Genomic DNA, 16,453 nt, shown 5'->3' with positions numbered 1-16,453 from the left:
GAATGCCTGTTGTCTAGAGGCAGCTTGTGCACCTCTATTACATGTGGTCAAGTGTTTTGTGTCATTTTTTGTGTCTTAAAAAATGACTTATTTTAGGAAGGTGACGATATTCAGCTGTGGTTCGCTCTTCAAATCCTGAGAAAACAAATTGCCTCTTCAGCTGCTGGATGTTCCACCGTCTTCACCGGCTCGTCTGTAAATGCGCCCGTCTGCTGCCCGCTGCTGGGCGGGTATACAGTCGAGTGGGTTTACTGGGAACCAGCTGCCTGAGATCGCTTGGATCGAACCAGAGGACAGTAAAGGTGTCGCAAAACCAAAAGCACGAGCTAAACAAAAGACGTAGAAGCTCTGTAGAGCTGCAGAGTTGAGTGATAGTTACAAACAGTAAGTACACAGACAACAAAGGTATAAAAACACCAAATGTCGGAGTCATAGGGTCACACATTGTCACACATATCGCCCGCTGGCCTTGAGCTCCGGACACAGCTTGGCCTCCAGGTCTTCTATCCTTATGGACTCGGCGTCTTTGGAGCCGGAGAGGCTGGCGGCGCGGGTGATCTTGGTGAGCGTTTCCTCGTATGGCGGTGGCAGGTAGACCATGACGAAGACCCCGTCGGAGCCGTCGGAGCTGGTGCTGGTGTGGCGCTCCGCGTTGCGGGTCAGGGAGGAGAGGAACTCGGCGTCCTGGAGGTCCAGAGCGATGATGTCGGCCAGGCTCAGCTTGCCGCGGGAGCACCGGCGGTAGAGCAGACCGGCCAGGAGAGCCAGCAGGAGGACCGAGAGCACCGGGAGGACGGCGTAGAGCACCAGCTCCGTCTTTCGGTCTTCTCCCAGGTCCGACCCGTTCCAGATGTGGCCCTGGAGAGCAACGGGGGAAATATACCTTTTGATAAAGGTGCAATATTCTAAATGTTTAATATCCCCACAACTTTCTTCCACCTCTCAAAATGTGCAATAATCCCATATAACTCTTCCCTTTCCCCTCTTTTCACAATCCAGAAACAGCACTCAGGACTAGCCTATTTATTACTGTTATTTAACACTTTTTAAAAACTGTATCTAATACCTTTCTTGTACATATACCACCGTATGTCCCGTAAAAGTTGGGTTACAAGCCGCTACTAGCTTCGGTGGGTGTCCCCGCTGTAGCAAGCTAGCGCTGCTGCTAGCTCCCCGCTGCTGCTGCTGGCTAGCGCTGCTGCTAGCTTCTCGCTGCTGCTAGCTAGCGCTGCTGCTAGCTCCCCACTGCTGCTGCTACTGCCCGCGTCCCCTCTGCCAGAGTTGGGCGTCAAGCCGGGGATATCTTCGGTGGTTGTCGGAGAACTAGCGAGAGCTAGCGGGGAGCTAGCGGAAGTTAACAGGGAACTAGCAGCAGCGCTAGCTGGCTACAGCAGGGAGCTAGCGGGGACACCCACCGAAGATAGTAGCGGCTTGTAACCCGACTTTTACGGTATAGTGTTTTCATATTTGATATTTTTTTCTCTTTCTTATTATAGTGTGTTTTTATTTCCCAAACTGTTGACTCAGAGAGCCTTGCACAAAACATTCCAATGTGTCTGGACTGTTGGTCTAGGCACAAATGGCAAAATAAAAAACCGTGAACCCTTGAACATGTTTTTCTATATGTTAGAACGAGAGTCTCATTTTTGTTTAGTTTTGACGAGAACATTTTACCATCAAAGTCTTTGTGAACACAAACATATTGCTGCTTTATCAACCAGATCTCCAGGGGCCCCAGCGGTCTTCCCTGAGGTACAACATTGAGTGGGTTGTGCAACATGTTATAGTGTTGTGTCTTCGGCTATCAGAGGCCTGCTTCTCAATCTACTTCTAGCACCTTTGTTATTTCCTTTTAAGTTGTGCTCACATGGTGCACTTTCCTAAATTCTTCAAAATTTGAATTTTATTTAATGGACAAACAGTGAGTTTGTTGTTGTTCGTTATATTTAATTATCATGGTGCTCTTTTGAAGTATTACTTTGGATGTTTGTTTGTTGTATAAGTATTTATCTATACTTACAATATATAATATTTAGGGGGAAAAAAGAGAAATGTTTCATATATTATCTCTTTCAACATGCCTAAACTGATATTTACACACATATATTGTATATAAATATACATGCTACTGTATTCACTGTGCATGCCATGGATGTTTACAAATGGAGAATTCAGTTTAGTTTTGTTTGACATCTTAATTGTTATATTATATTATGATTATCATAATTATATTCTCCAGCTTGTAGAAACAGAGCTTTTCCCTCGAGTTAAAGAGGGCTGTGAACCTTTTCCATGACCTTTTATTTGAACCGTCCCACATGGCTCCAGATTGACTGGTGATCTTCTACGAGTGCACCGTTACAGACTGAGAGCGATCCTCTGCTGTAAATCTGCAGCGCTGCTCATCATCGCGCATTAAAGGCTGATTTCTGTGAGCTGTGAGGGAACAACATGCCTTACATCCGCTCAGACTGCCCCAAATCAACACAGCTTTAGTTCTCAGTCTGCGAGGGAGACTCAGACAGACTGGTACAAAGTGTTGCAAAGTCTGAGGCGTACTCATATGAGTCTGAAAGGACTCTCAGGGGGAAAACCAAGAAAGGATGGTTCCCCATGAGGATATCATGAGGGATCATATCGTAGCACCGGAGGCCTGACAGCAGGATGTGGAGCGCTTCATCACATGAATGTTTGTTATTATTCAGTTTTCTAGAGGTATGTTAATGATTTAACACACTTTTAGAATAAAAGAAAGATCAGCTTTAGGAATCTCATCCTGTCAAATGTTTGTAGAAACACATTCATTCACTTATTTATTGAATGTTTTTTATTTTTTAGGTGTGAGGGCATAATATGGAGTAAGATAAGATTAGATGATAAATATGATGAATGGAGAAGGAAATAAGAAAAAAAAACAAAGATACATAAATGTTTTTTGTGAAATACTGATGATTTCACATCTTTTGGCCTCAAACGGTTATTAAACAGGAATTATTTGAGCGGGTTCGAAGGGAAATAAAAGAAAACAATCTAAAGAGTTCTGCACTATGTTTTTATAATATTATATGTATTTAATGCATATGGTAGCGGTAGCATTACATGTTAACACTCAAGTAAAAGTACAAGTATAAGCACACACTATACTTTATGAACTTTACACAATATGAAAACTCGTCTCTTCATTCTTAAATATAAAAGTCAGACTCTCTTCTCCTCCTCAGTCATTAAACGCAGCACACGGCCAGATTCAATCACAGGCACCGCACGTTGTTATTGTAAGTCGTGCCAAATACATGTCAGATATTTCAGGCTAAAATTTTGGCAAAATGCATATAAAATAAAGCAGAATATTTTCATTATAGTATAGTGTTTGAATGTGTCATCATGTAGCTTCAATTAAGCCCCTAAACAAGCAAACACTATGAGAAAGGGAATGTTTTTAGGTATTAAGAATGAGAGGGGAATATATATTAAGGATGAGAGGGGAATATATATTAAGGATGAGAGGTGAATATATATTAAGGATGAGAGGGGAATATATATTAAGGATGAGAGGGGAATATATATTAAGGATGAGAGGTGAATATACTTTCAGAGCTGAACTTGGACTCGACACACCTGCTTCTCCTGAGCCGGGGTTGATCCGGTCACCCAGTCGTACGAGCCTCTGTCTGCCGGTCCGAACCTCATCCAGCTGCTGCTGTCCAGGAGCACTCGCATGATGCTCAGGGGACGAAGGTGACGAAGGTGATGGAGGACGGAGGACGGAGGAATGTGTGTTAGAGTAAATAGATGGCGATCAACTAAAGCATCCAGTTGTTGGTCCAGTGGAGTAAACAGAGCAGAGAGCAGGGGAGGGAGGGAGGGGGGGTGTGTGTGTGTGTGTGTGTGTGTGTGTGTGTGTGTGTGTGTGTGTGTGTGTGTTGGTGTCAGTCGATGGCGTGCAGCCTCCTTACATTAATCCTAATTGAAATATTGCATGAGAGCAAAAAATACCTGAAAACGATATAATGTACCTGATAAAAAAAATACTTAAAATATATATATTAACAAAATATACAACATGAAAAGGCAAATTGAAGTAGTCTTCTTTTATTTTACTCAATAGAACTTCTCATAAAACGATAAACAGGTATCATGGGTGGACCCTGAAAAAAGGCTCAAAATCGGGTGAAAAATGTGGAAATCGTCAATAAAACATGATTAGAAATATTAAAAAAGGAGCTATGAACTTGTTCAAACAGATACTTAGAGAAATGTGCACTTTACTTTTATCTGGAGACCAAACTGGGAGCATCTCTTTAGCATACTCCCTTTTTTTGTTGTAAATTTGAGTGAAAACTTCCCCTTTGAAACGACACAGAGATAATCTGATGGATTATCGTCTGTCTGAGTAATAAAACATACAACGGCCACGTTAACCTCATAACACTGAGGTCACAGATAAGCTCCATCATGACATTGCAGACGGACCATTATTAGCCTGTCTGGGTTGAGCTTTACTCGTTTAAATACAGGGCTTTTACTGAGTACTTCTTCACTGTGGTGAACTACTACAATGAACTTGAGTAAATGTACTTGTACTTGCTGCCAAACTTCCATCTTTCTGTTAATGAAACAAACAGCATCCAGTGCGTCGGCTATTCGGCTGATGAAGTCCAGATGTTGATCAAAGACTGTCGACAATCCAGCTGTGGGGTCCAACATCTGTCTGGGATCGAGCCACCGGCTCGTGCCTCGGGCGCAGCAGAGGAGGATTTGTCCCTGCAGGATTACCGGCAGCTGCAGCTTCTCCTTTCTGCAGAAATAAGAGAGAGCGGGTCGAGCGTACGGAGAGAGGAGAGGAGGATCATGGGTAACGAGTCAGACCTGGACCCCCAGTGACCCCACTGACCTGATGATGAGGCTCCAACGGTGACAACTTGAGACATTAGCACACACATCTGTATTAAAGTATATGAAAAACTAATATATCTTAAGTATTGGAGGGTTTTTACCTCGTTGGTTAAACCATGCGAGAAGCTTAGAGGAGAAATGTTTCAAAAAAGTACAATATTTAGCTCTTAGATGTAGTGGAAGTTTAAAGTAACATCAAAAATAAACACTCAAGTTCAGAAAAAGTACCTAAAATTGTACGTACATTTACTCTGTGATGCTTGTACTCGAGTATTTACATGTTATGCTACATTGCACTTTTTTGACTACATCTCAGAGAGAAATATCATATTTTCTAGTTGACGACGTTTTAGTTCCCAGTAACTTTACAGATTAGGATTTTATATTTAAAAAAAGCCATAATGCTACAACACATTATCAAGGATTAAACCAGTCGTCCTCAACCTTTTTTAGGCTTATGACCACTTTTAAATAATAATAATAAAAGCTTCGTCTAACTGAGGCTCTTTGTCACATTTCAGACGTAGCATGTCAGTTGTTATCGGTTTTATTTTCCCTCAATACTTGTCCGATAATTACATTTTAAAAACAGTCTGAGGCGCAAAAAAAGTCAGTTATCCAATAAAGCATAAACCAAAGATTAAAAAAAGTCTGGAAACTTTAAACAGAATTGTGTATCAGAAGTTTTTTTTAAATGTATTTCCTCTCTTGACCCCTCATGTTTATCTGGTGACCGTTTTGCGGGGCTCCACCCACAGGTTGGGAACCATTGGACTCAACTAGCCGACTGTATATAAAGTAGTGACAACATTAACATGCAGTTTTAACGTTGATGAACTGACGATCTAATGGAGTCCACAAATAATAGTGCATCAGTCACAGAGATATTGTTCTGCAAAATAAGTACTTTTACTTTTGGTATTTTAAATGCAAGACGTGGAGTATTTCTACATTATTGTATTGGTGCTTTTATTCAAGTAAAGTAAAGTGCTTTGAAACAAGCGGAGAGATTTATACACATGTTCAGGTGATAACTTGCAATAACTCAGAGTATAGTGTCCTGCTTAGTACTTCTTTATGATTTGTAATATTTCCCAGGGCACCTCTGATGATTCTTTGTGTGAGAGAATGTTGCTCCTCTCTTCTTAAACACTCTGTTACAGCAGCTCAGGGCTAAAATGATAACAACTGGACAACACATACACAGTAATATATATATATATATATATATATATATATATATATATATATATATATATATATATATACATATATATATATATATGGGTGCAAAAACTGTAAACATAAAATAAATGTAATGTCAATTTATGAGCTGCAGGTGGAGATAAAACACAGGTTTTCTTTATTTTCTTAGGTACTGATTTACTGCAAACGACAGAACAAACGGAAACTTAAGGATTTTGCACAACCCTGTGAGACCCTGTGTGACCCTGTGAGACCCTGTGTGACCCTTAGAGACCCTGTGAGACCCTGTGAGACCATGTGAGACCCTCAGAGACCCTGTGAGACCATGTGAGACCCTCAGAGACCCTGTGAGACCCTCAGAGACCCTGTGAGACCATGTGAGACCCTCAGAGTCCCTGTGAGACCATGTGAGACCCTCAGAGACCCTGTGAGACCCTCAGAGACCATGTGAGACCCTGTGAGACCCTCAGCTCCTTTAAATCCAGATTGAAGACTTTTCTGTTTGCTGTTGCCTTTAATTGAACCAGATTCAAGGATATTATTATTAATTTCTACATCTCACTACTGCATTTTATTTCTTAAAACTGCACTGCAACTTTTATTCTATTTTTTGCTTTTTAACAGGTTTTTTTAAAATGAATGTTCTGAATTATTTTTTTAATCTTGTTTTCTTCTGCATTATGTTTTAATGGTTTTACGTGAAGCACTTTGAATGGCCTTGTTGTTGAACTGTGCTATACAACTCGCCTTGCGCTTGCCTTGAGACGTCACGTCCGGTGACGACACCAGGTGTATGTTATTTCCCCAGGTAAAGCAGGTGAGTGTCGCTCCACCCACGCGCGCGGGCTGAACGGGTGAAGGTCTATCGAGTCAGTGAGTTTTCTTTCCATGGGAATTAAGGAGGAAGTCAGGACCTGACGTGACGGGAAAGCTCCACGCGCTGTGCTCCAGGTCTGCGGCGGCTCGTGGGCTTTTTCTCGGGGAGGAAGCCGCTTCAGGGACCGTCTGACGGGCTGAGAACATGCTGCCGGGTGGTGCGTTCACGGTCCTGCTCCTTCTGGTCGGAGGAGTTTCTGCTGGTAATTGGCTCAATAAATTATCTTATGAAATGTTTTATTTTGTGTCTGGGGGTCTTTACACGTTTTGTTAAACTAGAATACTGTTGTTTGTTTGTTTTGGTTTTAAGTAAAATGTGAATGAAATGAATAGTACAAATTGACAGGAATACCCGGATGTTTCAGTGTTGAACCTGGCAGTTTGTGATGGACGCTTCCATTGTCTTCTGTAACACTGGTATAATTAAAAAGTACAGCTTCAATTAAAATAAACGATCTAAGTAGTAAGTAAAAAAAAAAGGTCAAGCTTATTCAGATTATTCACACACTTCCTGGTAGTTTGGGAGTTTCACCGAGGGTTCAATCTTCTCTACGGTAATATAATGGTTTATTAGCAGATTGCATTTTTTATTATGGATCTGAATCTGCAACGTAGGTATTGAATAAATGTAGTGGAGAGTTATAAAGTTGCATTAAATGAAACTACAAGTACCTTTTTAAAATTGTACTTGAGTAAAATGTCCTGGGAAAAATGATTGATGTGCTAATTATGACAATTTCACACACATGGATAACAAACCAGAAACTTCTAGTTTAATCATAAGATGAATACTTCTAGATGTTACAAACATGTTTTAATGGGTTCATCAGATAATGATTGATATAGAAGTAAATTATGAAAATAATTAGTTCTTTTTTGTCCCTTGTGGGAAATAATGCTTTAGTTACGAGTTTTCTTCTGGATAATTTGAGTGACACTGCATTTAAATGTGGAGTTTTAGATGTGTTCAAGGTCCAGAGGTTATTTATGGCCATTTTATAATCGGCTCAATGAGTAGCCAGACAGAATATCTGGTGCTCACATCGCTGGGTGTGTTTTTATTTTTATTTTGTATTCACTATTTATCATCCTAAGAGATGATCCAGAGGTGGATGACACCTCAGGGTGCTTTCATGTAAACTTCAGGAGCCACAACAACAGACTCTAAAACTCACAGGTGGAACTTTCTGGACTTTGTCACCTTTCCCCTGATCCGCTGCACCTGCTTTAAATCAGCTCGTAAAGCAAAGGTGAAACGAGTCTGTGTGTTGGCATTGTGACAGAAGAGTGATTCACTTCATTGAACTGTTGTATATCAGCACAAACAGATTAATTATGTAAATTTCAGATTTGAATATATTGACAAAAAGCTCGTCATGTGATGTTTTCTCACCCTTTGAAGACGCTTTCTATGACGTCCTTATCTATAACGTGTTATAAACATGTGTTATAATATCCTAATGGCACTGTAGAATATAGTATAAGCACTCCACAATATCCATAATGCTTTAAGACAGTTATCATAACACATTGAAAAGCATTTTAATTTAATATCATTTAATCATCAGAGTACTTCATAATTGCTGGTCACTCACTGACTTCTTGTTGCTGCAGTGATCATAGTTAAAAAATGATTCCAATAGTTGTAATGCATTATAATCTTTAAGTAAATCATTATAATCCCTGTGCTTAACTATTATAATGTGATGTATACATTCATATCAGTATTCATTGTTTCCTTTGAGTAAAGAGAAAGAAATATAACAAGCAAAACTATTGGAATTAAAATGATTCTTGTCAAATAAAATGTCAGTGAGTTACCGGCATTAATGGAGTATATCGATAGTTGACCATAAATGTAATTATAAAATGCTTTATGGTTATAGAGAGCTTATAATTATGCAGTGCGAGATTATAACGCATTCATAGTATGTTAATAATGTATTTTAGACATGAGTATTACTAAACAATAGATGCACCATCTGGCCAAACGTGCATTCTTGTGTACTTTAGCAGATAATGACGGACAGCAGTGTTCTTCTTTGTTTCAACAGTTGATGATGTGTTGTTGTTGTATGACACATTTCATATGTAGCTCAAAGTACTGTACATTTAATAAGAACATTGAAAACCTTCCTTTTTACAGATAGAATAAATAAAAGTGGCAAGAAGAAAACATTTTTCATTAAAAAGATTTAAAAATAATAACGACATGACACGAAGCCAGCGCCATGAATCCTTGATGATGATGATGATGATGAAGAAGAACTTGGATGAGCTGCAATGTTGAGTGTTGACACACTTCAGGTAGTTTTAGCATCCGTGTGACGTACAAGTTGTAATTGTGACTCAGACTTTTCCAGAAACCCTTCTTATGAACGACCAGACAGATAAACTCTTTAAATATCCCTCCTGTCTCATCTTGAAAAGCTCGAAACGGATTGAGAACATTTAGTAAAACACAACCGCCTCATACTCTCTTTGACTGCCAAGTAAAGTCTCTGAGGAATTAAAAAAAAACAGAAAACAGGTGAGACAGGAGCTAAAAAGAGAATGAGGGCCGACTGGAGGAATGCTGAGGAGCAGCCAGAATACTACTAAGTATACGTGTTGTTGTACTTTTACTTCCTTGCTGTTGCCAGCTACCAGTCGGCACAGTGCTGTCATGATGGAGGACAAAAGGCTGAAGCATTAAGGTGTGTCCTTGGTGAACAAGATGTGAAATATGTGTTTTTTCTTCTTTTCCCCGTGCATTGTGGGAGTTGTAACTGCGTACGAGAATTAACACGTCTGCACGGATACGCTTTGATCTGCTCGGATGCACGATGACCTCGTGCCTCTGTGAGGGTGATGTAACCTTCTGAGGAATAAGTGAAATACGGGTTGAATAAACTCTATTTTCTTTATTTCTTGTATGACGTTCTTCACCACAAGTAAAGGTGTGAGGGGAAAATATATATATATATATATATATATATATATATATATATATATATATATATATATATATAATTACAAATGTATAATATTTTATGTTTTGTGCAACTGTACCAGGGCTGCACGGTGGCGTAGTGGCTAGCATGTTCTCCTGTGTCCGCGTGGGTTCCCTCCAGGTTCTCCGGCTTCCTCCCACACTGCTTAGCTTAGCTTAGCACAGAAACCAGCTAATGCTGCTAAAGTATCTTTATCTTCCGACCAAGGTCACTCTTGCTTTTTTGCATCCTTTTTATTCATGCGTGTAGAAATGCAAAACAAAACACGTCGCCTACTGAAAGCATTTGTAAATTCAAGGTAATTGAAGGTTCTTTTAGGCGTATTTTCATTTTATACAACTTTAAACTCCTCCTCCACTACATCTCAGTAATTGTTTTTTTTTAATCTTTAGTTACTTTACATATTAATATTAGTTATTCATCGCCTTCCTGTTCAGGTAAAACCTTGTGTTTCCAGAAGGATGAAGTGTTTCCTTCATGTGTTGATAAAATACTCCTCCTTCAGATAAATAAACTCCTTAATACTCACAGTATTAAGACACTTCATACTAACAGAGACTTACTTAATAGTAATAATAATACTGTGAGTACTTATCTAATACTCACAGAGACACGTTAGCCCTAAAATGCTAGCCGAGACACATTAGCCCTAAGATGCTAACCGAGACACGTTAGCCCTACGATGCTAACCCGAGACACGCTAGCCCTACGATGCTAACCCGAGACTCGTTAGCCCTACGATGCTAACCCGAGACTCGTTAGCCCTACGATGCTAGCCCGAGACTCGTTAGCCCTACGATGCTAACCCGAGACACGTAGCCCTACGATGCTAACCCGAGACACGCTAACTCCCGCAGTCTCACACGTTGATAAATCCCCTTCATGAAGATAACAATGCTCAGAAATGAGATCAAACCTGATCTTCTATTTTCTCTTCAGGTGAATTAGGTTTCCCTCCCGTGACTCTGAAGGACAACAAGGATTCGTCGCTCGCCGTGAGCTTCACTCATCCGCTTCTCTTCTACGGAAAGCCGGCAGACGACGCGTTCAGGTTCACCGTCTCCACCGATGTGGTGAGCACGAACAGCAACGGTTAAAAAGACTTCACCAGAGGAAGTTGATTACTTGCATTAAGGCAATCATTTTTTATTTATACAACACATTTTTAGAAATGACAGATTTGACTATGTTGAATATCTTATCTTGTATATTTGTGCTAAATTGCATTAGTTTCCAGACCTGAAATCTGAACATTAGATGAAGCTTGGTTAATAATTATTGTTTTATTATGTCGACATGTTGGAGTCGAGGGTTTCTACTGAGGGGGTTTTGTAAATCTATTTAAATCACTCCATAAATCAGAAAATACTGTCAACAAGCATTTAAACAAATTAATCTATTTTCGCCATGTTTTTACTAATAAATTAGGCTGTGAACAAACCCCTCTGCATAAACCCTCAGAATATATGTAGGAATGAAAGAGTGAAGTTTGAGTAAGAGCTGCTGAAGTGGAGATTGTTGTCTGACGGTAACTTTGTCTGACGGTAACTTTTGGTGAATTTAGGAGAAATCTATAGACAAAGAAAAAAACGCCTCCATGTGTATTTTGGATGTTTTCTTTCCAAACTAATTGTTATGGAAGCAACAAAGCCCCAAATCTCGAAATGTACTATGAAAATCAATGTTTCTGCCTCCAGTGTCCCTTAATATTTATTTTTTAAAGACTCTGAATACCAATCAATATAACGTCTCCCTCATCATGCAGATATAACGTAACATTAAGCCAAGTCCCTCAGAGACGTGTTGAAACGCTTCATTCGTTATTTCAATAGAAATGCATATGAGACGGGGTTTGTAATAACCGTCTGTGTCCTGTGACTTTCAGAGAGACTTTAACGGGTCTTGCACAACACATGACGACTTCTGCAAACTAGATAACATCTTGTTTCCGGAAGGCGCGGAGAAGTGCGTCACGCTGAAGGGATCGTTGGACGGGCATCGTGTCGGCAAAGCGGCGTTCAGAGAGACGGACCGCGTCTGCCTCTCCGGTGAGTCTGCGTCCAGAAAACATGTCCACGATGAAGTGTTTACGGGACATTAAGGAGGACAAAAACCAAGCGTACTTCCTTTACACAACAACACTTCAACAGGAAGTGGCGGAGGAAGTATTCTGGTCCTTTTATTGAAGTAAAAGTACTAATACCGCCCTTTTGAAAATACTTAACAAGTAGTAGTCCTGCATTCAAAACCTTACTTCAGTAGAAGTATGCATCAGCTAAATGTACTTTAAGTAAAAGTACTTATAGTGCAGTAAAATGTTCCCCGTCAGTGTTTTACTATTACCGTAAAAGTCGGGTTACAAGCTGCTACTACTTTTGGTGCGTGTCCCTGCTAGCTCCCCACTGTAGCCAGCTAGCGCTGCTGCTAGCCCTCCGCTAGCTCCCGCTAGCTCCCCGACAACCACCGAAGGTAGCGGAACCAGCCCCGGCCCGACACCCGAGTCGGGCAGAGGGGGCGCGGGCAGTGGCAGTAGCAGCAGCATTGAGGAGCTAGCAGCAGCATCAAGGAGCTAGCAGCAGCGCTAGCTAGCTAGCAGCAGCATCGAGGAGCTAGCAGCAGCATCAAGGAGCTAGCAGCAGCGCTAGCTAGCAGCAGCGCTAGCTAGCAGCAGCATCGAGGAGCTAGCAGCAGCAGTGCTAGCTTGCTACAGCGTGGACACCCACCGACGGTAGTAGCAGCTTGTAACCCGACTTTTACGGTATACGATGTTTCTGGATTAATATCATTGCTGTATTAATGTGTATGTTGCATTTCAACTCCTTTTATATCCTGTTTAATCTACTTCAATGCATCCTATTCTATAAGATCATATAGTTCTGTGAGAACCTGTTATATCTAGAAACCTGTTTTCAGCTCTGTGACGGTGCATTTTTCCAACTGATCCAAGAGGCTTTTTAAAAAGAGTTTATTTATCTCATACCAGCTCATCTTTCCTGATTTCTTGCAGTCGTGCCGCCAAAGAACATGAAGCTGAGTTGCCAAAATGTCAACGTCTCAGTCAGCTGGGAGCACAGCGGACAGACGCCGCTCACCAGCTTCAGGGTCCACGTGGGCGGGTCTGCTGGGTGAGACCCGACTCTGAGCTCGTTGCTTTGATTTATAGATGCGTGTCATTTAAGTTCGGCACTTTCTATAAAATAATGGTTAAAATGACAAAATTGTGCTTTTCATTTTTTTTTTAAACTGCATTTAGGTTAAAACCTTGAATCAATACATGAACCTATTTAGTGCAGACTCGACTGCAGAATCTACACATTTTGTTTTTGCAAGATTATTATAATTTAAAATTATTATTCATTTGTTCTGCATTTTCTTCAATTCTGAAGTTGTATTTTAAAATAGGATTACAATTTTTAAAATTATGTTTTGCTTTAAAAAAATATTTTTTAATGTCTATTTTCATTATTTCTAACAGCAGTATGATCTTTTAAAAGTAATGGCAGCCCGTGCTCTACTTCTTCTTCTTCATTTAAGCTACTGTTATTTAGATTTACCTTTTTATAACTTTTTGTATCGTCTATTTGCTTTTACTTATCGTTTTGTTTTAGTCAATCCTCACCGATTTTATGTATATATAATATTTATTTAGTCTGGGGTTGTTGGGTTTTACTATGATGCTGTTTTGAGTTGTTAAATATATGAAAATCAATCATCTTTAAACAGTATTTCGGGGGCTCCATGGCAGAAATGGAATATAATTAATGAGTATATTTTCTTTCGTGTATAGTCACCTGAAAATAAGAATCAGTTTTTTTCATGCATCTGCAGATCTTTCCATTTAAATCCTAAGAAAAAGAGGAAGTTATTTAGAAGGTACACTGATCCCTCTGTTGTTCTGATAGGCACCTCGTGGACGAGACCACGGAGCATCGGTACGATCTGAGCCGCTTCGTCTGGGCGTCTGAGCGGCGCTACATGGGCAAACACTTCGTCACCGTCACGGCCAAAGAGGGCGGCAACCAGTCCGAGTCCACGACGACAACGTTCAGCTTTAACTCGTTAAAAACGGTCTACGTAAAATGTGAGTGACGTTGAAGAAGCGTGTTATTTCCCACGTATGCCGCGTTTCGCCGGAGTTTACTCGCTCGACTTTATGTGGTTAATTCGCTGGGGAAAGGGGCGGGGCTTATCTCCGTGGCTTTACTCCATGAAAACATTTACCATTTCCGCCATCCGCCATTGAAATAACCACTAGTTCTGCTTTATACTTGTTGAGGAAGTCCCAAGCTTCTCAACGCCGATTGGCTTTCGCAACTCCGTTGGGCGAATTTTTCGCCAGCGTTGAAATATTTCGGAAAATGCGAATATTTCGGAAAAAAATGAATATTCGCAACGCTTTTTCTCCTCTATTGCGCATCTTTGCATTGACTTAACATGTCATCTACTCGTGCAAATATTTACATATATTTACGCACCATTAGAGAGGTCACAAATAGATGTCAATCTTGACTTTTCTCTTCTCAAAGGTAAATTGGATTTCCCAACTGTGGATCTGAACGAGAACGAATCGGGGGCCACGCTGAGCTTCATGAATCCTCTCCTCTTCTACAAAGAACTGAAGGAAGCTCCCGAGTCGGGTGCCCCCTTCCTTCAGTTCGCTGCCTCTTCAAACTATGTGAGTAGCGTTTCATAACTATTTGGAGGATGTGAGGGAGACTCCGGTTCATTGTTTAATAAGAATTTGTTGCTCATAATCTGCACATAAGATTTAAAATAAATAATCCGCTACATCCTGTGACTTTCAGAGCGATTTTGAAGGAGATTGCAAAGCGAAAGACAACGTCTGCAAACTGGATATCTCGTTCCCCGAGGGCGCGGAGAAGTGCGTGAAGACGCTGAAAGGAATCTTGTTCGACAGGAACGCCGTCGGCCAAGTGGCGTTCAGAGAGACCGGCCCCTTCTGTGCCAGCAGCTCAACTGGTAAGTCTGAACTGGGACGGCTTCTTCTAAAGGTGTCAAGCATCGTGTCTCATGCCAAGGTTCTCAACAGGAAGTATTCAGATCATTACTCAAGTACTACTTAATGTGTGTGCTGCATTTTACTGCTGTAGATGTATTTATACACTGTTGTCTAGTTTAATCTACATCAACTTTATTATATTTTATATTATAATGTTTGTAGCGTCTCTGAGAACCTTGTATCTCTAGAATAAAAACCTGGTCTCAGCTTTGTGACGAAGCATTTTCCAGCTGATCCAAGAGGATTTTTAAAGAGTTTATTTATCTGAAAAAGTCCTTCAGTTTATCACAAACATTCAGCATCATCACATCTGGAGATACAAGGTTTTACCTGGAAGGAGATGAAAAGCTGTCATGTATAAAGTAGTGGAGTAAAAAGTACAATATTTACCCCTGAGATGTAGGAGAGTAGAAGTATAAAGGTACATCAAATGGAAATAGTCAATTAAAGTACCTTGAATTTGTACTAAAGTAGAGTACTTAAATTCACCTGGTTACGTTCCTCCAACATGAACAGGAAGTAGTTTGGCCTGCAGAGAATAAGGGCGTGCACCCGTCGATCTGATTAATTTAACCTCACGTTAAGTTCAGATAAACTTACCGACTTTGGAGTTCGTGCCTTATCTCTTCTATTAGAAATATGAAACCAAAACAAATCCGACTTCACCCGACTTGAAAAACGGTGAACTTACCCTTCAAAATAAAAGCACGGTTAAGCAAAAGGAATTTGAATCGACGGAACTGAATACAATATTTCTTTTGTGGATTGCAGAGGCCAACACGCTCATGTTCACTATCTTGCTGTTGCTCTTCGTCATCGTCGTCATGGCGATAACAATCACCGTCTGTAAAATAAAAGCCTGGACCTTGAAGACAATGCCTCAGGTAAGATGTCAAACTGTGTGTTCTCGCGTGTGTTTGTTGTGTGTGTGTGTGTGTGTGTGTTTGTCGAACTGGAACATAAATATACGTATGTTGGTAATTGCGTTGTTTTTGAAAACCCTTTGTCTGTCATCTTGTCGCGTAGATCTCACCGTTGCAACCCAACAAGGACTGGAGGTACGCTGCCGTGTGCCGGACAGACATCAGCCCTGTGGCGCTGACCGACGACAAACCCTGCAAGAACCCTTCGGTCAGCACAGAGGAGGAGGAGGCGGCGGCCCTCCAGGGCGGCGGCGGCGGCGGCAGGGGAGGCGGCGGCGGCAGGGGTGGCGGCGGTGGCGGCGGTGGCGGCAGTGGCGGCAGTGGCGGCGGTGCCAATTACCCGCCCACCGACCCTTTGTACGCGGAGGGAGGATTATCAGACGATTCTGTGGACGACTCTGAGAAAACGGAGACTGTTTCGCTGGAGGCGGAGGCGGAGGAGGAGGAGGAGGTGGTGGTGTCGCCCTATGACTGCCCACACACCCTGCAGGTGGACCTGGGCGTTGGAGACATGGCCACGGGTTACAACAAGAGGTAAA

At 41.1% G+C, this 16,453-nt stretch overlaps 2 protein-coding genes across 2 annotated transcripts; one reads left to right on the top strand and one right to left on the bottom strand.

Annotated features, from left to right (window-relative positions):
• Positions 1 to 447: 447 nt before the first annotated feature.
• Positions 448 to 3,720, bottom strand: smim28 (small integral membrane protein 28; the record flags this gene model as incomplete). The annotated part of the gene is made up of 2 exons (XM_079219935.1): positions 448 to 858; positions 3,619 to 3,720. 2 exons carry the CDS (start codon positions 3,718 to 3,720, stop codon positions 448 to 450), a joined length of 513 nt encoding a protein of 170 aa, XP_079076061.1.
• A 942-nt stretch (positions 3,721 to 4,662) lies between these two features.
• On the top strand, positions 4,663 to 16,452 carry ifngr1 (interferon gamma receptor 1; the record flags this gene model as incomplete). Its single annotated transcript, XM_079219920.1, has 9 exons — positions 4,663 to 4,855; positions 10,911 to 11,044; positions 11,857 to 12,019; positions 12,979 to 13,096; positions 13,874 to 14,052; positions 14,498 to 14,646; positions 14,777 to 14,951; positions 15,763 to 15,875; positions 16,018 to 16,452. 9 exons carry the CDS (start codon positions 4,663 to 4,665, stop codon positions 16,450 to 16,452), a joined length of 1,659 nt encoding a protein of 552 aa, XP_079076046.1.
• Between the last annotated feature and the right edge of the window lies 1 nt (position 16,453).

Source organism: Taurulus bubalis, assembly GCF_910589615.1.
Source record: "Taurulus bubalis genome assembly, chromosome: 6".
Classification (NCBI taxonomy): Eukaryota; Metazoa; Chordata; class Actinopteri; order Perciformes; family Cottidae; genus Taurulus; species Taurulus bubalis.
Note: the sequence above shows the minus strand (reverse complement) of the source record. Positions and strands in the feature narration are given on the sequence as shown.